General features: G+C 51.5%; 6 protein-coding genes across 6 annotated transcripts; 5 read left to right on the top strand and 1 right to left on the bottom strand.

Annotated features, from left to right (window-relative positions):
* Positions 1-786: 786 nt before the first annotated feature.
* Positions 787-2,174, bottom strand: TRIVIDRAFT_68059 (uncharacterized protein; the record flags this gene model as incomplete). The annotated part of the gene is made up of 4 exons (XM_014098390.1): positions 787-806; positions 905-964; positions 1,020-1,090; positions 1,561-2,174. 4 exons carry the CDS (start codon positions 2,172-2,174, stop codon positions 787-789), a joined length of 765 nt encoding a protein of 254 aa, XP_013953865.1.
* A 608-nt stretch (positions 2,175-2,782) lies between these two features.
* Positions 2,783-4,116, top strand: TRIVIDRAFT_46399 (uncharacterized protein; the record flags this gene model as incomplete). The annotated part of the gene is made up of 3 exons (XM_014098391.1): positions 2,783-2,914; positions 3,033-3,093; positions 3,155-4,116. The coding sequence occupies 3 exons, from the start codon at positions 2,783-2,785 to the stop codon at positions 4,114-4,116; spliced, it is 1,155 nt and encodes a 384-aa protein (XP_013953866.1).
* Positions 4,117-7,446: 3,330 nt separating this feature from the next.
* Positions 7,447-8,331, top strand: TRIVIDRAFT_203765 (uncharacterized protein; the record flags this gene model as incomplete). The annotated part of the gene is made up of 2 exons (XM_014098392.1): positions 7,447-7,609; positions 7,922-8,331. 2 exons carry the CDS (start codon positions 7,447-7,449, stop codon positions 8,329-8,331), a joined length of 573 nt encoding a protein of 190 aa, XP_013953867.1.
* Positions 8,332-12,509: 4,178 nt separating this feature from the next.
* On the top strand, positions 12,510-15,274 carry TRIVIDRAFT_213637 (uncharacterized protein; the record flags this gene model as incomplete). Its single annotated transcript, XM_014098393.1, has 1 exon — positions 12,510-15,274. The coding sequence occupies one exon, from the start codon at positions 12,510-12,512 to the stop codon at positions 14,328-14,330; it is 1,821 nt and encodes a 606-aa protein (XP_013953868.1).
* A 2,027-nt stretch (positions 15,275-17,301) lies between these two features.
* TRIVIDRAFT_76997 (uncharacterized protein) lies at positions 17,302-18,307 on the top strand (the record flags this gene model as incomplete). Its single annotated transcript, XM_014098394.1, has 5 exons — positions 17,302-17,397; positions 17,459-17,683; positions 17,741-17,798; positions 17,853-18,020; positions 18,096-18,307. 5 exons carry the CDS (start codon positions 17,302-17,304, stop codon positions 18,305-18,307), a joined length of 759 nt encoding a protein of 252 aa, XP_013953869.1.
* Positions 18,308-18,747: 440 nt separating this feature from the next.
* Positions 18,748-21,106, top strand: TRIVIDRAFT_213638 (uncharacterized protein; the record flags this gene model as incomplete). Its single annotated transcript, XM_014098395.1, has 6 exons — positions 18,748-18,865; positions 19,136-19,525; positions 19,579-20,096; positions 20,168-20,489; positions 20,546-20,688; positions 20,766-21,106. 6 exons carry the CDS (start codon positions 18,748-18,750, stop codon positions 20,952-20,954), a joined length of 1,680 nt encoding a protein of 559 aa, XP_013953870.1.
* Between the last annotated feature and the right edge of the window lie 1,184 nt (positions 21,107-22,290).

Genomic DNA, 22,290 nt, shown 5'->3' on the forward strand with positions numbered 1-22,290 from the left:
GCGGTGCTGCTAAAGGGGACGCAGTGCCGTGATGAAGTGTGAATTGAGGCCTTGCGGCGCTGTACCGGTACCTCGGTCTGCTCGGCGGCGCAAGTATCAACAACGGGTACAATACTGTACAGTACGAGTACTCGCTACTCGCTCCAGGTCGCCCAGGCAAATTTGATCATGGCCGTCTTTCAATGCGTTCCAGGATTTTCCTGCTGCAAAACCCGGCTTGGCCGCGCTTTGGAGCGACTCACCCGCTGTTGGCTTGGGGCTCGCCCAGGCCTGTGGCCCACCCGCTCATTTACCAGGAGGCGCCAGGTCGATTCGGGCTATTTGGCGACATGGGTTGATATAATCAGTGGAACTCTAAGGTGATTGCCGTCGACTGTCTTTGATTACCATGATGCAGAAGGTTTTGGCAGTGGGGGTTACTTACTTTTTACTACTTTTTACTACTTTTATTCCTTGCGCTTTATCCAAACCTTGTTCTTCCCGGCTCAGTCATGTGTTTGAAGCTGGTAGAGGAGGATGGATTTGTTGGTGTAAGTCCACATAGTCACCGTCCAGTCATCATCAAAATGGCTGGGCTGGGCCCCCCATAAGGTGGCTACAGGGCCCTGTCGCCTGTTTCCAGTGGGCATGGACCCCTGCTGGGCCTCTCGTTACTGGAGCGGCGTTGGCCATGAGCAGCACCCGTATGTACCTGTAGCAGCAGCTGGTGTCATTTCACGACATGACAACCTCGTACTCCAAGTCCCAATCACATCAACGTGCCTCGATTCATCACCATCACAGCCATCAAATTCCATTCACCAATACTAGAGTCACCAGTAGAGTCGTAGATGCATCGCACCGCTTTCCCCGGCACCTGCTAAAGTGGAAGCATCAGCCCAGGCCTGCATGTCCAAGTACGTACATGCGGCGGCTACCGTATTGCCCCAGACGACCAGGTCAACCCCGGCCATACCATGGTCACCTGCAACCAGGGAATACTCAAACATACGTGCATGGCTGTGCTTACATGGGCGCACCTGCGAGGTAGCTGATACTACCAGCACTGGCTAGAAGCTCTTGTGTCTGCGTATCGGTACATGTGCTGTTTCTGGACGAGGGTTTCCGGCTGGTTGAGTTGCAACTTGCAAGGACCTTCTCCTCCTGGGACGTGAGCAAAGACGGACAGCTCACAAATGAGGCAACAAGATAGGGGAGCACATCCGGTGGTGGCATGGGCATGTACCGTCAGATTTAGATGCGTGAGGGTTCCATGGTTTTCCACCTCAGTCTCATCATGTCTTACATGGGAGAATCATTGCGCTTCGCTGTCGAGTTGCATATTTCGACAGTTGCTCCATTGCACTATACAGTGCCGAGCAAACATTTGACGAAAAGGGGCTTGGGGAACATGGCAAAGACCTTGAACTCACAGCTGCTTACGTCTTTTGCCATCTTCACTGCCCTACTCGTTTAGCCTGACGAGATGAGAAAAGAGGCTGCAAACAACAAATTGTGCTAGCCCTAGCGAGCGGGAAACGAAAAGAGTGCCTTCTGATACGATACATGTGCAAGACACACGTCTGTGCGACTGCCGATCTGTTACATGTGGTAAGCATCGAATGCTCGTGCTCGATTCTCTTGTTGTTCTGGTCTGCGTTGCTACTCTCCATGTGCGTGTAGCATCTGCTGACGATGCAACTACAGCAGAAGGGATTCACATCAACGAGGCGACATGAAGACGGTCGCAAGTTGTAAGGATCTCTATACCAAAAGGAGTATACGTGTGCCATTGAACACCCACGGGCGACATGGCTGTACTCGCACTTGTACGTCAGCGTGCTCAGTCGAACGGCATGGTGATTGTGACCATCGTCAACACCAGCTGGCAAGGTTTCTCCCAATTGTCCAGCGTCGTCGACCTTGATTCGACGGCTGGTGTTCCCTGACACCGGTTTTTCAGCCACCGGTGGGGAATATTGCTCCAAACACATCACCGCAGGCACGCGGTGGACGGGGAAGACGGGACATAGGTGCATAGCGAGCACACGGACGGTGAAGCTGAAAACCAGTGTGATGGCCGTGCAGAGTGGCTGGCTCACTTGATACAATGTATCAAGGATTCCAATCCTCGCCGGAACATGTCGTCCTGTACCGACGCGGAGTGCAGGTATTCCGAAACTCAATCGAGTCATGTCAATCGGAGCCTTGACTGCTGAGTTTGGATGGACCAAAAGAGCAGTGTCTGTACATGCGAGTATCTCGTGTCTCTAGATGCTTCCTCGAACTCACGGGGGAGGACAGCATAGGCTTAATCTCGGGCTACATACACGAGAAATTGGCAGAGGTAATACACGGGGAGAATGACCTCATCGCCTGCACAGACAGAATCCCGAGCCTATTTTTGGACAGGGCTGGCGGGATTTGGCGGGCTGAGGTGGTGAAAATGACATCTCAAGCAAACAATTCCAAGGCCATACCTGCATACCAATTACATGTACGAGAGCATCGGTGTAGATGGAGCTACACAAGCCAGCCCGGCAGCCAATCAACAGCCACGGCTTATATGCTGTGGTACAAAGTTGGAAGGTTAGCTCACCGAATCAACGGCCCTGGAAGTCAATACCCTTCCTTTTGGGACGACACATAATTTCCCGGGGGAAGCATATAAACTCATCTCATCACGTCTGCTGCAGCTGGAGAATCATTGTTTTACGGGCATACCAGAGCCGGCCTGTTTCTTTCAAATTCTCGGGTGACTTTATAGAATAGCAGCCAATTGCTCCAACAAACCATCAACTCCATGGCGACCCCAAAGCTGCGCAAGACACGGATTGTCTGTGTCTCCGACACCCACAACTGCAGCATCAAGCTTCCAGCCGGCGATGTTTTGATCCATGCCGGAGACCTCACCAACAAGGGGAGCATCTCAGAGGTAAGCTGTCCCTCACTTTGAATTTTGGGCGGGTGCTTGGCAGGATGTTGCATCCTGCCGCCCTTGACGTCACACGCTTCTGTGCAGTGGCTAACCAGCAATATGTGAAATCGTGAAGCTCTCGAGGGCAGTAAAGTGGCTCGAAGAGGCTGATTTTGAAGCCAAGATTATCGTTGCAGGTAAGTGATGGCTCTTCTGGTTGGGCTTTTGAAAAACCGTTCGATGCTGACGATGAATTAGGCAACCACGATGTCACCTTGGATGAAGACTTTTACTTCCATCACGGCGACCACTTCCATAACAAGATCAAGCAGAATCCGGCAGATTGCATCAACCTGCTCACTTCGTCGCCCTCTCTCACGTACCTGTGTCACGACTCGGCAACGATCCGTCTAAAGTCACCCACGGGGCCGCATACTGAGTTTACCATCTTTGGCTCCCCATACTCTCCTCGCAACGGACTATGGGCTTTCTACTATGAAGCCCCAGAAGCCCCCGACGATAGCAGTGCTGATCTCACCTCCTTGTGGGAGCTCATCCCGCTCGAGACGGACATTGTGGTGACACACACGCCGCCACGTACGCACTGCGATCAGCCAGACGGGCAACGATCTGCTGGTTGTGAGGCTCTGCGACAGGCCCTCTGGAGAGTCAGACCTAAGTTAGCGGTCTGCGGTCATATCCATGATGGACGAGGGGCGGAGCGAGTGCTCTGGGACTTGAAGAATAAGGCCACTCCTTACGCAGAGAGGGCCGCCATGGCATGGGAGGATCCTGGCGCGGACAACAACAAGATCAGCTTGGTCGACCTCACCGGCAAAGGAGGCAAGTTGCCGGCCCTCGCAAACGACGGATCACATCCGGGCCGGCCCAGCTATGAAGACGACCAACAAACGGCCACCACGACATCGGCACCCGCGGGGACATGTTCGGGTCCATCATCAGAGCAAGGCTCTAGCGTCGCTGCCCAAAAGAGAGGCGGCAGCGACAGCAACGATGACGGCGTGGGCTATGGGGGCAATCCGGAGTCTGAGGATTGCGATTATGAGGCATTGGCGGGGAGAACCGGCCGCAAGGAGACGTGCGTGGTGAATGCTGCGATTATGAAGGGCAGCTATCCCCATACCGATGGCAAGACGTTTAGCAAGCCCATTGTGGTGGACTTGTTTTTGCCAGTGTGGCAAGAGGATGATGAAGCTTGAAGGAGGAGGGCCGCAGATTGAGACTCAAAGATGGAAGCTCGAAGATTAAAGCTCGAAGATTGACGCTCGAAGATTAAGAACGAAAAACGCAAGAGGGGCAAAATTGAATGATCAAAAACACATGTCAAAAGGGGGAGGGCGTCAAGCCTGGGATCGTCAAAGCTGATGATGGGGTAATAGGTACATGTAGCTTACTCACTTACATGGACACCACCAAGCTTCAACAAGCACGTGTAGCATTCACAGCAGCTCTACAGTATGTTACCAATTCCACGTGAAATACTCCCCAAGTACCTGATCTACTTGCCGGTACCTCGCCATGTGCAGAAGCCATTGACGAAACGAACGGCATAAACACCGTCCCATGATCGATAACAGCATCTAGACTCCCGGCACTTGAAGCTAGCCAGCCTCAAACTTGCATTGGCGATAAGCAATCGGCCAGCACATCCTCCCCCATCTACACAACCGTCGTAGCTCCGACGCAGGGCCAGCGCATTCCTCCCCCTCCTCTTCCATCCTCCGAAGAGCTGTCTACTGTACATGGCCTCACCCCCTGCGTCACGTCGCGCCTTTGACGGCCCATCACACGCATTGCATGGCCTAGTTAAACGCTAAAAAGGAAGAAATAGGAACAACTGCTACACTATATTTTAGAAAGATGTCTGCCTACGTGTAAGTTTCGGCGCAAGGATTAAGAGCCCCCGGCGGCTGGGCTGGGGGTGTCTTGTTTCCGGTCTGTCCTGGCTCCCATCCAATGAGACGGCTTGATATCGGATTTCCTGGGGTAAATGAATTGACTGTCTTGAAAGCTTTCCCCTCATTGAAAAGGGTTTCCGATCATCGGAACAATACTAATGTAATGTAATGTATGCGGGCATGGGCGTCTATTTTCCCCGGCCCCTTGCTTTGAGCGGCTTCGTTTTCGTAGGCTTACAAGGCAGATAGAGAGGGATGCTGCGAGCTTTTTGGGGAGCTGATTGGGAGGCGGGGAGTGCATTGTGGCGGCGCCTCTTTTTAGGGGATTGGATTCTGAGGACTTGGACTTGGGACGGTGTGCTGTGCTGGGGGTGGCTGGACTCAGATGATTGATTTGCTGGGTTTGTGAGAGGTGTGCTTTTTCTTTTTACTGCTTCGATGAGAAGAGGTGTAGGGTAGCATAAGCTGTTTTTGATGAAGCTTCGAAGCTTTCAGTGTCTGTGTGGAGATGGGAAGCCAGAGACAAAGACTCATTGGATCCCTGGAATTTCAACGAATAAAATCCATCCTCGGTACTCCGTATAGCAGCAAAAGACAAGAACTCGCTTGAGGCATGCTCTACCACACGCTAGCCCATCCCAACGCAGTGTTTTGTTTGGTCAGGTTGCCCAGGAAGCCGCACGAAAAGAAAGAGGGAAGCGTGGGTTGTCCTGCGTGTGTGTGTGGATGCTTTGTCTCGTGGACATGACATGTATGTGCTCACCGCCACGCTTCTTATTCGCGGGACGATGTCATTGGGCGAAAGAACTACTACTGTAGCACCTTTAAGCTGCTGCTTTTTTTTTATGCTGCGTCGGTTTTATTGGTGCATGCATGTGTGGAATGGGCATGAGCGTTTTTGAATGGGCTTTGCGGGTTTTTGGTATGGGGACTGGAGAGGAATTTGTCCTATCAAAGGGACCAGGACTTGATCAATAAAAAAAATATTTCAGTGAGTCAATCTTGGGAAGCATTTAGCAGAGGGATAAGGAAGAAGGAGAAAAATATGATAGATGACAGCGGGAAGACTTTTGCTCGTTGACGTGCTTCTTTCTGTCCGCGGTTGGCGCCCCTATGCCAATAGCAGTCAAGCATCATCACACACTCCATGAAGAGCAAAATACAGTACAACGAGGCTTCGATAAGGGCAAATGGGTGTGTGCCTGGTCTGCCGCAGCCGGATTTGCGGAACAATCGGGACTGCAGAATCAAGGAAAAAAAAGAAGAGAAGCAGTAGAAGAAGAGGCTGAGCCGCCGCGTTTCCCATCACGAGCTCGAGACAGCCTCCATCATCATTGGTGAAATTCCTTCCATCCATCTTTCCCATCTTACGGCTGAAAAACGTCATGTCTAGATTCACTCTTCTTTTGTGATATAACCGCACCTCCATCATCTTCCCCGGCCAGTCCGGTCGTGAAACGTGGAATGCAAGCTTAAAGCACGTTTTTTCCCCCCTCTCACTCATATCTAGTCATCAAAATTGTTAGTGACCCAACACGCCGTGTGATGCTCACCAAAAGTCCAACGAATTCTGGGCTCCCAACGGCACCCAAAATCCTCCGTTTGGCGTAGCATCGCCCATCCCAAATCAAGCAGTAAAACGAACAACCTCCAAGATCAGCAGTCAGACGATAATTCGTCTCCCCAGCCCGGGGGCGCTGTTTCGATCTCTGTTCGCCGCTGGCGCCCAATGACACCGCGGCAGCAAGCGCCCGGCATATAGCTCGCACCAAGAGAAAAAAAAACGGTGCGGCTTTTGGCTTCGGTCAACCACATGGCCTCCCATCTCGAAAGAGTAAAAAACAAGACATTTCCCACAGTGGCAAAAGCCGGCTCTCGTTCTCCACGTGGCCAGTCACAGGACCTGGATTCCTCGCGTTCCAAGAACGAGGAAGAAAGTCAGATGCGATCCAACAGGGGACTTATGTTTGGATACGGTAAGTGGGATGGGGTGCTGTGATATGATGTGCTTGATTAATAGCTCACATCTTCTGAGCCGCTTGGCCTTGTTCCCGCCTTGTTGTTGCATCTACGATTAAATATAGCTTGATGGATGATCACGATGATGACGCAGACGAGTCGCAGTCAAGAACGGGCTACGGCATCAGCTCTCCTGGGCGCAGCACCGTCAACTGACTTTCCCCTCCAAACAGCTTGTAGCTCACGTCGATCGATAGCTCCCCAAGCTACCCTTGCACGAAGCTCCCCTCAAAGGAACATCTTCAGCCAAGAATTGGGCCTAGGCTCTGTGATTCAACACGAGTGCTCGTAGCAATAGCGCCCAAACTAGACTCAGCTAACGAGCCAAGCGCGCGGAGCTTCAACTCATTCTCACATGAGCTCGAAAAAAAAAAGATAAAATAGATACCCTTGCTCAACGTCCTTTAGTACTAAGTTTTCCCTTGCCGCGATAGCAGTAGTTGAGAGAGGGTACATGGAGCTTAGCACGTCGAAAAGCGCGCACCACAAGTACCTTTTTGGCTTCGTGATAGTGCTCTCCGTCTAGCTCTAGTCTGAGCGACGGGCTAAGAGACGGCCGCCAGCGGATCATCCGCTCATGGGCCTGTTCCGGTACGGGCTTCTTCATGCGATATGGGGCTCTTCTGGGCTTCTTCCATCGGCTTTTGCCCTGTCACGCAGACGGCTGCTGGGGGGAGAAGATTCGATGCTGCATTTAGCATCTCGCCCTGGTCCGTCCCTTGCAACTCCTCCGTCTCCATGAGACTCCGTACTGTACGAGCATTCGACAAGGTATGTAAGTGGCGCCGTCGAAGAGTGTCTCGCGGCATCATCCTCTCCAAGCCCACGCAAACCATGTGGAAACGCTCCGCTCGCACCGCACCGTTACCCGTGCCGTTTGCCTCTGTGAGTGGTCCGTCACTTTTGGCGTGCTAGCCAGAGCTTTTCATCGTTTCTGGCTCCAGCGCTTTTTCAGGTCACGTTCAGCTTCCGTCCGCTGGAGTTGCCCGCTTCTGCTGACCAGCTTCCCGCCGGCGGACCGTCTAGATCCTGACGGCTCCCCGTAGCTTCCATCCTGAGGCGTTGCTGAGCGGATTGGTTCGTACAGTAGCAGCGGTGGCAATGGTTGAGCCTCTCCGCCGGTGGAGAGAGAGAGAGGGACAGACCCAGCCCAGCTCAGCTCAGCTCAGGACGGTACGACTCGTAGCATGTACAAGTACTCGTACTTGGCGACAAGGTGACGGGCTTGCTCCAAAGTGGCTGCCATGGTCCAGTCAGGAGAGCGTGGCTTGGGCCTCTGGCACCGGCTTTTTCACTGGGGCCGGCCGTCGTCACCTGGTTGGCGCATCGACGGCGTCGAATGGAATCGCTTGGAAGGGCCCTCTTGCTTTTGCCGTCTCATCTGACAGGCCGGCCCTGGCCAATCACCCCAGACCTCATGGCTTTGCCCACAGCCTCGCTGGCCCGCCTGAGTCGACGACACCTGTTCCTGGATCTAGTGGTGGTTTGACGGGCTAAGTGGCATGTTGTTTAGATTCCCTTTTCTGCCAACCAGAAGCCCACAGCGCCGTCCTAGCGTGTCTCCTCCCCCCTCCATCCTCCTGCCTGAGTGTTCAAGTCTTTCTCCACGCTGGCACTTGCAGCCCTCGAATGGACGAGCGAATGGGTGTGGGGGGCAGCGCTGGCGACATGGGCAAGGGAGAGTGAGGCGCGCCTGTCTGCGTGATAGGTGATGCCTTGGTGGTGGAAGAGGGAAAAAAAAGGAGCCCCAGATGGTGTCATGCAGTGACGCTGGCGGCAACGAATTGCGACTCGCGGCCTCATGCAAGCCGCAGGCCAGAAGCGCAGCCGGGCAGCCTGTCGGCGATACTCGTATGGATGCGGTACTGGCTGGAGGCTGGACGTCAAGGGGCCGGACCGCGGGAGCGTGTATCGAATACACGAGCCTGCCGCGGGACAGGGCGCGGAGCAGCAGGTACAGGTACGCGTCCATCCATCAATCAATGCGATACAGACATGATCTTACCTTTCCATGTTGCCTTATCCTACCCCATGGAGCTGGTCATGAATGGTGGCTCGTGATGCGGGCTACAGTGCTTCAGTGCGTCGTACATTACGGAGTACATGAATCCTCGCATGCCTGGGAAGCAAGGAGCGTCTCTGCTCTGCTCCGTGCATCGGTTGCATGTCCCATCATGCAGCTTCTGGACTGTTGCTCCCTGGTTCAACGGCATCCATCCATACATGATACATGCATGCGTATATGTACGAATACATGCATGTATACATACGGTCCTCGTACATGTACGGTACATGTAGCCTATGCTCCCCCAAAGCGGGGGACAGAATAAGACGACCTATAGATAAAACCTCCAGTCTGTGTGCGGGTCATCAGCCCGTTGCAGCTGGGGATTGATCCGAGGCAGCATTCGAGAATCGTCGCCCAGAGCGACAGCAGGGGCCCAGCCATTGTTTGCATCTCGTCCCGTCTGTTTTGTTCGCGACCTCGTAAAGGCAAAGGCGCCCCCCCAGTCCAAGTCAGGGACGCGCTCACGCTTTGGCGTGCTCGTACCTGTTCCGGACGCATCTTGGGAGACGGTGCCTCGCATATGCTGCTGACTTGCTGCTAGTTGGCAAGGATGGAGCGAGGAGGGAGGCAGAGAGGGCGCGGAGCCGCCACTTCATTGGTGAGGGCCAGACGCAGGTCGACGAGATTCGGGGCATCCGGGGGACAGACGCTCATGCGATGTGATTGCGCACAGCGAATGACGTTGAGCCAAGGCAAGGGGAGGTAGCCGAGTGGCAGGCCTGGCCTCTCGTGACTGGAGCGCGACAGGTTGGTGATGGTGATGCTCCCAAACTGCTCTAGTGCTGGTGGTGATGCTGATGCTGATATCGAGGCTCGCCGCGATACTCTGGCCTCCGCACGAGTACCTGAGGCTACCTCGAGCTAGCAGCAGCTGTCTTCTTGTGCAGCACCTGTAGTAGTAGTAGATCGCGATGGAGCTGCGCGTCCTTTCATCCGTATCTGGTCATCCATCTCTGATTGCCCGGGCCTCAACTTATAATAACCTCCACACGGGCTCGCATGAATGGTTTGCGAGCCTCCCGCTGGCCTGTCCAACCAACTATTCGCGGCCTGCACGCGGCAAGCGGGCAACAGTTGAGACGACTCAATCTCGCACCATACATACATACATACATACATCCATCGGCTGTATCTCGTTTGGGAGATGCTTGTGCCGTCTCTTGCTGCAGCCCGCCGTTGCATCTCGTCTCTCAATCAAAACTCCACAATCTCACTCTCTGCTTGCTCGCTCGTTCTCGGGCTCCCTCTCACTATTCCTAATCAATTGCTTTCTTTCATTCTAGTCTTTTCTTCCCTTCCATCGATAGCTGCGGTGGGGATTTGGAAGCCCTGCTCTGCTCCGCTGACTAGGGAGGAAGCCATTACTTGCATCCAATAATAGCTTCGAGGGTCTTTGAGATCCAGACGACTTACACCCATTGCTAGCACCGTCTCAAACCTTCACCGCCAGTATTCCGTCGCCGGGTCAATCGCAAGAGATCGTCTTTCGACTGTTGACATTGAAACCGTCGTCTGTGTCATTACGCTGATTCCTTGATTTTTTTTTTTCTTCAGTTACATTTTCTTTTTGCCTACGTTTCTGCCTGGCCGCATCTCGTCTGCCTTGTCGAATTGATCTACCTGCTGCGATATCCGCATTTACACGCGGCTCCTATAAGCGCCTGGAGCCGTTGCCACTACAGCGCACGCTACAGCGATTCACAGCTGCCTGCGCCCAGCCACGCCAGCATTCATCTGTCATCATCTCACAGCGCAATTGGAATCAGAGCGTTCGACGCCAATTAATTCATCAGCCTTGCTTGCCTCTCGCTCTCTGCTTCATTTACCCTGGCCGGTCCAGCAATTGACTCATCCGCTATAAGACGAGGAATTGCTCACTCGTCCGTCGTCATCCGCATACCCAGTCATCGTCATTGTGTCTTGGCCCTTGCACCCTCGGTCTTCAGATACAGCAGATACAGACGGCACTGTACCGTTTGGCAAGCTCCGTTGGGCCCGTCCGCTACTCGGAGTGTACATCAGCCGATAGGAGCACCTGCGCAAGTCGCCCCCTCGTTTCGTCTCACGACCTGGTACCGCCCGCGTCTTTTTTGTCCCCTTTGGTTTAGAGCATAAAGTACCGGCCGGGCCTTGCTGATCCGTCCGTGCCATTTGTCGCGCATTGCTCACGAATTTGAGGAACAGTGTGTTTTGCATGTACTGTACTCTGTACTTACTTGCATTATTACTACGAGTACATTGACGAGAAAAAGAAAGAGAAAAGAAAAGAGACTGCCAGAGACTGCCAGAACAAACCAGCTCATTCATCACTCATCCTCACTTACTCAACTGCTTTGCTCACTCATCCGCCGGCTGTCTGTCTGTCTGTCTGTCTTGCTTGGCTTTGTCACGCGCTCGCAACCTTTTGGCTGACGCATTCACTGGCGCACGCACTCCACCAATCCCGTGCGTCCAGCTTCTTCTCTCGCCTTCTCCGAAACCGAGGACGCCGGAATCCGCATCTGCTGTATCTGGCCGTTGCTCGCATTCATGGCATTTGCGATCAAATTTCTCGCCAATTCCGCCGTCATCAATTAGCTAACCAGCTCGGCATTCGTCCTTCATCGCTCGAGTCGTCGTCAACGCTTCCTCGGCCTCAGCCACAGCTCTTTCGCCGCCTTTAAACCCACCTCGTCGTCGTCTCCTCTCGTCTCGTTCTCCCGCTTCCCGCCACCAGACCAAGACAGCCAGACTCTCGACATCTCACCATCCACAGCCCACAGCCCACTCCTCCACCCTCACCCTTCTCCCTCAGGCCAAGCGTTCGTCGACGGCTAGCACTACGGATCCTGCTTGGGCTAGTTGAGGCACCAAAAAAGGCCGCTTGACTCGCCCCCTCCTTTTTCCCTCGCCCGCTAGCGTCTCGTCCTGGCCTGTACCTGTACCTGTACCCGTCCCTGTACCGCTACTTGTACTCGCTACATGCCAACGTGCTCGGCCCTCTCGTCCCTCCCACTCCCACAGCAGCTCCTCCCCCCCTGGCCCATTTTTTCCCGCCCATAACGAATCACCGCGTGCAGCGCTCCTCAGGCCCGTGACCTCACGACTTTGCTCGCCTTCAGGTACAAGGTACAGCGGTTCCCCTCCAGGCCGCAAGAAATCCAAAAAGGGACCTGGCCCAGCCAGATCTTGATTCCTCTGCAAGCCGTGTGTGCTTCGTTGCATCTGTCCACCATCTGCCTCCCGGTTTTACCCCGTCGCTCGTCTGATTTCCTTTCACTTTCCTTCTGATTTAGCATTGGTCTTTGGAAAGCTGTCATTCCTTTTTAAATCAGCGGCGGCTGGCATTCCATTGCGGCGTCTGGCCTTTTGTTATTCGCCGCCTTCCGCCTATACAAGAGCAGAATACCACAGACTCACAACTCGCCCCCCCTCAGGCCATATTTTTTTTTTTACACCTCAACTACCTGCGCAGCTGCGTTCAGCAGACGTTGAGGACCTCACAGCAGCCTCAATCGCCGTTACTCGCGATTCGATGCAAACTGCCTTTATCAAGCTGCTGTAGCCAGACTTGAAATAGCCTCATCCGCCGCCGTCAACGCTTTCCGTCCCCCCCCAATCCTCCATCATGAGCTCTACGCCTGCTCCGGATCACTACAAGGTTCTCGGTGTCGCCAAGGATGCGCAAGTAGCAGAAATTCGTCTGGCCTATCGCAAGCTTGTCCTCAAGTGCCATCCCGACAAGGTGCAAGACCCTGCCCTCAAGGCGCAGAAACAGGAGGAGTTTCAGAAAGTCCAGCAGGCCTATGAGCTGCTGACGGATGAGGAAGAACGCCGGAAATACGACGACCAGGTGAAGCTGGCCGAGTTGAAGGAACAGCTGCGCAAAGCAAATGTTAGCGGCACCCCTCGATCAAATTCAAAGTATGCCGAGTATGAAATTCGCACTGCCGAGCCTCGCGCCTCGTCTTACAAGCCGGCCACCAATGTACCCCCACCCGCGGGCAAAGGATACTCGTACCCGCGATCTTTTGAAGATGATGTGACCTTCAGACCTCCAGTGTACCAGACTGGCTCATCTCGCACAAGACAAACAACCTACGTCGACAGCCGCTCCAAGCGTGAGACCGAGCGAGATCGCGAAGCCGCCAGGGAAAAGGAAAAGGAAAAGGACCGGGAACGCCGAAAGAAGGACAAGGAAGATCAAGCTCGTCGCGAGAAGGAGGCCAAGGAGGCCAAGGAGGCCCGCCGAGATAAGAGAACCAAGGAGAAGCAGCGCGACAAGGATATCAAGCGCGAGTCCGAAGAAAAGAAGAAGCACGCCAAACCTTCGGCCTACGTTGTTGATGACTACAGCGATGATGCCCCCGCTCCCACTCTTAAAGCTGACAAGAAGAAGTCGAGCAAGAAGTACGAGGATAAGCGGGATCGTGATCGCTCTTCTCAACGCGAAGACATTCACATCGTGTCTCCCCCGGCCCCAGCAGTCCGCTCTTTTTCAGAGTATGCGACCAGCAAGTACGTGGAGTCTCCACGAACTGTCCCGGCCGCCCCAGAACCATCATCTTCTTGGGAAGATACACATAGTAAGCTCAAGGATGCCGCCTCTTACATCGAGGCGGCTCGAGCCAAGGAGGGTGCCGCTGCCCCCGGTGGTCTTAAGCGATCTATGACTTATGCGCCGCGGATGACGCAGCCTCCTGCAGCTCCCACTCCCCCACCCGCTCCTAACCAGGCATCTGTGTTTCCTGTCCCCGACGAGGATGATGTTCGTCGCTCATCTGCGCGACCTCGTCGTGGCTCAACGGAGAGCAACCGCCCGAGAGATAGGTATAGCAAGTCGTCCAGGGAGCCCCTCACTGAACCTGTCGTCATGAGCGCCTCCCCCAACAGCCGCCATGCCGCTCACCCCGCCATGTCCGGCTCGCCCCCTCACTTGTCCCGAAACAACACCATGCCTGCCGATACAGCAAGCTACCCACGAGCTGTGCCCATCACCCGCTCCCAAACCTACAACAACTTTGGAGAAGGAACCGACCCTCGCGGACGGAATCGTACGCGCTACCAGTCGCAAATTGACGAGGAAGAAATCGATTCAGACGAAGTTCATGGGCAACGGGCCGCCAGAGATCGCAGGCACCGCACCAGCAGGAGGGAGCAGTCCGTCGACCAAGGGTATGGCGAGACTTCTCGATACCCTGGATATGAGAGCAACCGACAGGCGTCCTATAGCCGTCGCGCTGACCCAGAGCCGGATCGATATGCCTATTACTCTTCTGGCCACAACGACGGCCGGCCTTCGATGCCGGTCCGTGACAGCAGCTATTCCACCTCTGCAGGATCTGCTCATTTTGCCAAGGTCAAGACGTCCAAGGCCTACGGATACGACGACGTCCAGTACACCCACTACCACAGCCAGAAGCCACGTGAAGAATATACTTATGCATGACGGCGTTGGACTTCCATTCTTATACTTCATTTCATATTTCTTTTACTGTTCCTCCCTGTTCTCGACCTCTTCTCGGTTTTAGCTGAGCGATATCTTTATGAAAACAAAACCCACACACAGGGGTCCTGGTCCTGGCAATTCCCTGAATTTTATTATTAACAGAACTGTTTACATGCAACTATTCCTTTTTTTTTTTTTTTTTTTTTTTTTGCAATCTATTTCAGAAATCATCCTTCGTTTTTCTTTTCTGTTTCTAGTCCTGGTTTCACTATACGACGAGATGAGATGATCTATCTATGACTACCACAATTACGCGGAGTGCACTGGTGTGCTTCCATGATACGGGATGATGGCCTTTCCCCTTTTTACTTACAAGCGTGTATGCCAGATGTTGGCAACCAATTTGTTTTTCCTTTTTCCTTGTTTTTGCGACTCCATATTTGGAAGAATGACGTTTCTATATTTCCCGCAATTGCTGAGATTGGATGCTCGAGGATACTGGAAGTGAAGCTTCACTCTTTGTACCTGGGCGTGGAGAGGGAGATTTGTTTGATCTGCATGCGCACATGAAGCTGGGACCCAGTCCCTTTGAAGTGTGCCACAAGGCGTTTTCTGGAGGACTACACTGTTATGACAAGCCCAGGGATACCATTCGCTCTTTTATAGACATGGGCACGATTTGGAGAAGAGATTGAATAGCGGCGGAGAGTGGAGAGCTACCAAAGCATTTGGATAGAGCCGCGACGACTGCGCGCAGGGACGCGGCATGACTTGATGACTTAGCTGTCGGTGTTTCTACGTCATTTTACTGGCCAAGGATTGTATGTTTTTCTTTCTTTTTGAGGGGTTTTCGCACTGGAAACTTTTGAGATGGAGACAGATCTGTAGCTAGCAATCTGCAAACATGGGCAGAAATTTGAATATGAATATGAACATAAGAATGGAACAATCTAGTTTGCCTTTCTTGGATATGTGTGTGATTGTCTGAATGAACACCACGTTACCCCTCGCGCATCACAAGACCGTCCCACAGCGGCACTTGTGTGGCGAAGGTATCACGGTCCGAGCTTGTGTAGTGAATACGACGATGATTTTGAACGGTGGTGAGATTGTGACATGATGCGGTTGGTGAGAGTCCTGTGCCCTCTGTACTCCGTATATGCGACTTGTCTACTAGTTCAAGCTATGAAGATTGGAGATGGGAGGTTAAGAAAAGATTTACTGCTTACTGTGTCCACTCTACTTATTCATCCATGATTACTTTTTCTCGTTTGTTTTAAGCTTGTTGCAGAATTAACCGTGGAGAAATAGATTTTTGCGTAGTAATCGACAATTGTATGGAGGTTTGTGGCGTCCAACTTTATTTGGGTTGGCTGTTTTGTGAGTTTCGGGTAGATCCGAGGGAAGTTTTGCCATTTTGGTGAACTTGTACGAGTGAGAGTATACTGGTGAGTTTGGTTAGATACTATGTAGTTCAAGATAGTCTTATGTCTCTCTTGTTTGGAGAGTGTTCCGGAGTTGAATGTTCCAACATGACTCGTGGGTGTGAGGTATATACAGGTAGTTCTTTTCTTGTACCTACTTCAACTGCCGCTGAGATATCCGAACACCAAACACCATACGCGTATCACGACATCGCAACACATGATGTCGCAACGTTGGACTTGCGTACATTTAGTTATAGGAAAATATATTGCGGCTGCGATTAGAAATGCGCATTGCTTCGTATTACGACCGATTGCTATTCCTGCGTACATGTAGGTATACGGTAAAGTAAGACGACGGGTGCGGGAAGCGTATAGTAAAAGCAAGCCCTTGCGCAATAGGCCTACTATACTCCTCCCGCTCGTCAAAACATCACCACCATGACAAACCGCCTCATCTCATAAGCAACTCCCTGCTTTCTCAGCAGCACTCCTCTTTGCGACAGAAACCAGACCCAACGACGAAAGATGATTCCAATACATCTCCGCTTTTGGGGTGCTATATCCGGCTCCGAGGTGGGGTCGCCATACAAGCTCCTCAACGCAGGATTTCTAAGCAACCGAGGGCAGAATCTGGCTCGGGTCAACTTGGGGTGGCATCTCTCCGTCTTATTGCGAGCATAATACCTTATTAATTGCTCTCGTCTAGTTCGACTGGATCGGAAAATATAGGAGATATACGTGTATATAACTGGGGACGTATTAAAAAGTATACCTCCTGGATTAGAAAGCATACATAAACCGGGGCTAGTTACCACTTATGGTTAGTATATACAGCACCCACCTTAACCTATAAAAATCAGCTATGTACTGTAAAGTATTTCATTTTACTAACGTACCTACCTACCTAACTATAACCCTAAAGTACACTATAATAAATAGCATAGCCTATATTATATTATCAGATAGTAAAAGAACACTATAATTTTTACCTATATAAGTAAAAATAGTGCTGTATTTTAGTTAAAGAGCGCTATATTATTGTAGAAAAGCACTGTATTATTATAAAAGAGCGCTATATTATAATAGAATAACGCTATATTATAGTAGAAGAGTGCTGTAATTTATAATTACATAAGCAAATACGCGCTATATTATAGCAGGACGGCGCTGTAACTTCCAACTGCGGTACTTGTCGTTACAAGCCCCACTTTTAAGGTATACTTTCTAATCCAGGAGGTATACATTTTAATACGGCCCTATAACTATAGGTACCTTCGCGCGCCAAGCTGTTTTCTGGTGACGATTTCCAAAAGGAATTTCCTCTGGTCACTGCTCTGGTAAGACTTTTCAGGCCTCTAAAAGGCTTATTTAGGAGACGAAAGCTTTTCACACCGGCTTACAAGGGAATAAATCGTCACCAGAAATCGGGGTGGCGCGCGAAGGTACTCATAGCCGCTATCCGCCGGGGCAGCTTCCTCTCTCGACTCTTGGCAAAGTGCATGTCTGCTCGCATATTACAGCTAGGACGGCAATTGATCAACAAGATGGGTATCCCTACTGATATTACGCTCTACACGGTTGCCACGCCCAATGGCATCAAGGTTTCCATCCTGCTCGAGGAGCTGGGCCTTGACTACAAGGTAATAATACTTGGTACAACGTCTCACCCCTCAATCGTTGGTAACTAATAGGCTATTCCAGGTCCATGCCATCGACATGAGCACCAATAAGCAGAAGGAGCCTTGGTTCCTGGAGATCAACCCCAATGGCCGTATGCCCGCCATCACTGACAAGTGGGCCGACGGATCGGACATTCGCATCTTTGAGAGCGGTGCCATCCTGCAGTATCTCGTGGACCGCTATGACAAGGACCACAAGGTTTCGTATCCCAATGACTCCAAGGAGACCTGGGAGGTGAACAGCTGGGTGAGTTCTAGTTGTTATATTTGAGGTTATTGTCGGGACTGACTGTTATTGCTGTAGCTTCACTTCCAGATGGGTGGCTTGGGTCCTATGCAGGGACAGGCACACCACTTTAACCGTGAGTTTCACAACACTACGAGCATCATTAGAGTTACTGACAGGGAAATTGTAGGATATGCCCCTGAGAAGATCCAGTACGGCATCAACCGCTACACCAATGAGACTCGCCGCCTCTACTCCGTCCTGGACACCCAGCTGTCCAAGTCCACCTCCGGCTTCCTCGTCGGCGACCGCGTCACAATTGCCGACATTTCCTCCTGGGGATGGGTTGCTTCTCACGGTAAGTTTCCACCTTTATTAAACTCAATCTCATATCTTTGGTTTGTTTCATCGGCGCTAATTGGGATGCACGTAGCCTGGGCCGGTGTCTCGCTGGACGAGTTCCCTCACCTGGACAAGTGGCTGCACACGCTCCTCGAGCGACCGGGCTTTGAAAAGGGTCGACACGTGCCTAAGCCACACACTGCGTTTGAGCTGGCCAAACTGAGCCCTGAGGAGATGGACAAGAAGGCGGAGTCGACGAGGAACTGGGTGCAGCGCGGAATGGCGGCCGATGCGAAGAAATGAATGAATCTGAGATACGGAGTACCAGCATGCGATGATGTAATGCGTGAGAATTGACATTTTATTTTCTGACTAAGTGTTTGCTGCGGTTGAGTGGGTGGCGTTGGGAGTGAGTTTCACAGGAGGTGTAAGACTGTGATGTCTTGCACAGATGGCTCTGCTTCATGGCGATGGTCAAGCCTATCTGAGGGGTTTCGTTTGCTCTATGACGGAGTGTGAGTTGTACAGACAGCCGAGAATACCACTAAATGTTGAAGAGTCTGCGATTCAAATCGTTGAGCACTCATTGCGTGCTCGCCACTAAATATAGCCGTGCATAAGTGAGATTACCTCGACGTAGCAATAAGACGACATCCGAACCAGCGGCTCATCGGCCTGACTCACTTGCCGATCTTTAGCCACCTACATCTTTCTGATTTTTTTTTTTTCAAACTATTTAGTTAATGAGAATAAGCCAGCCCGGATGTGCTGCAGGGGTGCCGGATCACGAACCGCCTGAAGCCGATGGTGCAATGCGCTTGGTGCGGGTGGGTGCACGGCAGAGATCCACGTCGGGGGTTGGTTGGATGGCAATTATGTGATTTGAGGTTGCGACTTACATATATCGCTGCCGTAAGAATAAAGCAGGCTTTTATAACTTACTTCTTCCCCATCTTCTTTTCTTTTCAAACGTATTGTGAAAAAGGCTGCTTTCAATTCATTCACGGTAAACGGCATCGCTTCTCGCTATGGCTTCATCAACACAACCATTCACACCGCCGCCTATATCAAAATCTCCACCAGCCTCAACTCAACCCCAAGCCGATGACATCGAACGCCAACTCCCTCCAGCCCAAGAAGATACGCCTCTCCTCTCCGCCCCAGATGAATCCTGGTCTCCCCCGCCCGGCTTCTTCTCCATCCAGCTGGCCATCATGACAAATGTCTTCCTCTACGGCTTCGACAGCACCATTACGGCCTCCACGTACGCCGTCATCAGCTCCGAGTTTGATGCTGCCAATAGCGCCTCCTGGTTAACGACGTCGTATCTCGTCACTTCCGCCGCGTTCCAGCCGCTGTATGGACGAGTGTCGGACATTTTCGGCCGGCGAGCTTGTTTCTTCATCTGTACGACTGTCTTTGCATTGGGATGTCTTGGCTGCGGAATGGCGAAAAGTATTGTTGCGTTGAATTGCATGAGAGCCGTCACTGGTGTTGGTGGAGCGGGACTTATGACCATGGGTGAGGCGGATCGATTGTTCTATATTTCTCTTGCGTACTGACGTTCGTAATAGCCACCATAATCAACTCAGACATGATACCGTTTAAAAAAAGAGGCATGTATCAAGCTCTCCAAAACGGAATCAACGGCTTCGGCGCAATCTGCGGCGCTTCCTTTGGCGGCACCGTCGCCGACTACATTGGCTGGCGCTGGTGCTTCCTCCTGCAAGTGCCCTTGTCCATCTTTGCGTTTGTTGCCGGGTACATTGTTCTCAAGAACCAGCATCGCGGGATTTCTTCCGAGGGCGGACTCGGTGCTCTGTGGAAGAGAGTCGATTTTTCAGGTGCGCTGCTCCTTGTGGCGGCTGTTTCGACGCAGCTTTTGGGTATGAGTTTGGGTGGGAATGAGTTGCCTTGGGGGAGTCCGTGGGTGATTGGGTCGATTTCAATTAGTCTTGTGCTGTTTACGGTGTTTATTCGGGTTGAAGGGAAGACGACGGCCATGCCGATTATTCCGTTGAGGATGCTTCAGGGAGCGATGCCGATTGCCACGCAGATTGCCAACATCTGTGCCGGCATGTCAATGTACGGGGTTCGTTATTCCACTCGCACGCATTGACCATTGTTGAAAACCGAAGCCTTTGCTAACATGCCAGGTAACAGTATCTTTTTATGCTTCCGCTCTTCTTCCAAGCTGTTCTTCAAGACTCAGCCACCAAAGCCGGTGGTCGTCTGGCCATCCCGTCGCTGGCCATGCCTACGGGTGGTTTGATTGCTGGTACAGTCATGTCTCATTGGGGAAAGCTGATTCAACTCATGCGAACTGGACTCATCCTTATGACAATCGGTCAGGCTTTGGTCTCGTCGTGGGCTTTTGCAGATGCCTCGTGGAAGTATGTCTTGTATATCATCCCTTCTCACTTGGGAACAGGAATCGTGTATCCGGCAATCTTGTTCATCTCGATTGCGTCCCACGCCCATTCAGGTATGTGTATACAGCTCGCCGATACATTAAGATCCTTCATTCACATATTTCTGCAGACCACGCTGTGTCCGCTTCAACCACCTACCTCGTCCGGTCTCTAGGAACAGTCTGGGGAGTGTCCATTACATCGGCCATCGTACAAAATACGCTCAGGTTGCGCTTACCTTATGCCTTGAGTGAGGTACCAGATAAATGGAGAGTACGCCCCTTTTCTCTCGTCAATTAAATGCTCGTAGCTCGTGGGGAAATTGGCAACTGACGTAGATTTCGGTGTAGATTATTGACGAGATCCGACACTCGGTGGAAACTCTACGCACGCTTCCGCCGGATATTCAGCTCAAAGCCCGGCTAGTATACTATGATGGGCTGAGGCTCGCTTTTGGAGCAACGACTCTGGTGGCTGCTATTGGGGTGTGTGCTGCCTTTATCGCCAACCCAGCTAACCTGCGAAAGACGCACGGGTAGTCGTGGCCGCAGCCATGTATCTCCAACGAGCCTTACTGGACGGAACGTAGTGAACGTAATATTCAAGGTGCAATACTAGGATTAGATGCTTGTCCATTATCTATAGCTTCATCTACTAGGTTAGGAATCATATACAATGGTTTTTTTTTTGGAACACACAAAGGAAACCTGCTGTCTAATGGGTGAAACCGACCAGCCGCAGTTAAACAACAACCGAATACCACAGGAGCCAGTTGAAACTGTAATAGCAATTTGAAGTAACACCAATAATGACGACAAGAGGATATAATCTGATCTTTAACAAGAACGCTATTAGGTGCAGATGTAGTAGATGTATTTTCGACACGACGGTAAAACTAATCTGAAATTCCCTATGGCATTAAAATCCTAGGGCAGATTCAATAGCTTTGAAAGAGAGTACCAATGATTAAAACCGCTGATCATTAATAGTTCCCAAAAATGCTCTATATTGCGACCTAATTGTATTAACGCGCTTGTTAGAACCCCTAAAGGTGTCTAGCTTAAAGATATTGACACCGTTTTAACTTTATTGTGTGCGATATATAAGCTGATTATGGTAAACCCGAGAAGATTCGGCCAGAATTCATTATTGAGTAAACAAGAGTACACTTAGGGTGTGTATTCTGAGGACCGGTTCTGTGCATACGGTGTCATCGTTTTCACAAAGGGGCGTCGAAGCAAAATCACTGAAGTCCCCGAGCAAGGGCCTATGCTGTGTATGGGTGTTTGTGGTGAATCCGAAAATTGGTATTATACAGGTATGCAACACTCGGCATGCTTTTATTAGTCTAAGGTTGAGAAGAGGGACATTATCTCAGTGCTGCAGTAGATGCTGTGAAAGGAAAGGCTTTATTAGACCCCGAGCACGATAAAGAAGCAATGCGGAACTTGGAACAGCGAGCCTTGGATGAACAAATAGCCTATGCATAAGATGATACTGCTGACAGTGTGCTAGAAAGAAGCCTCAGTCTGCTCGTGAGTCTCTTCTTAACGATGAGGATAAAATCCTGGAGGACATGGCTTCTGAGAGGTAGCCAAAATTTTGCCCGCAATGGCTCAAGGAACCGATTTGAACCAAACCCTGCGTTCAATTGTGCCAAAAGCACACAGGTACAACCAATATGTATGTAGTATGTGCTTGGATGTTGGTTCAGCTCACTGCTAAACGATTTGTCAAAGCCTCAAATCAAGAGATGCCGCATTGCACAAGCGCGGCATTGCGACCTAATTCGGTAGTAATAGCTGAAATGAAATTTTTATAGGAAAGTCGCTAAAAATTGAAATTTAATCAAATACACCGTCATTACCTTAATAT

This window comes from Trichoderma virens (genome assembly GCF_000170995.1).
Source record: "Trichoderma virens Gv29-8 chromosome Unknown TRIVIscaffold_83, whole genome shotgun sequence".
Classification (NCBI taxonomy): Eukaryota; Fungi; Ascomycota; class Sordariomycetes; order Hypocreales; family Hypocreaceae; genus Trichoderma; species Trichoderma virens.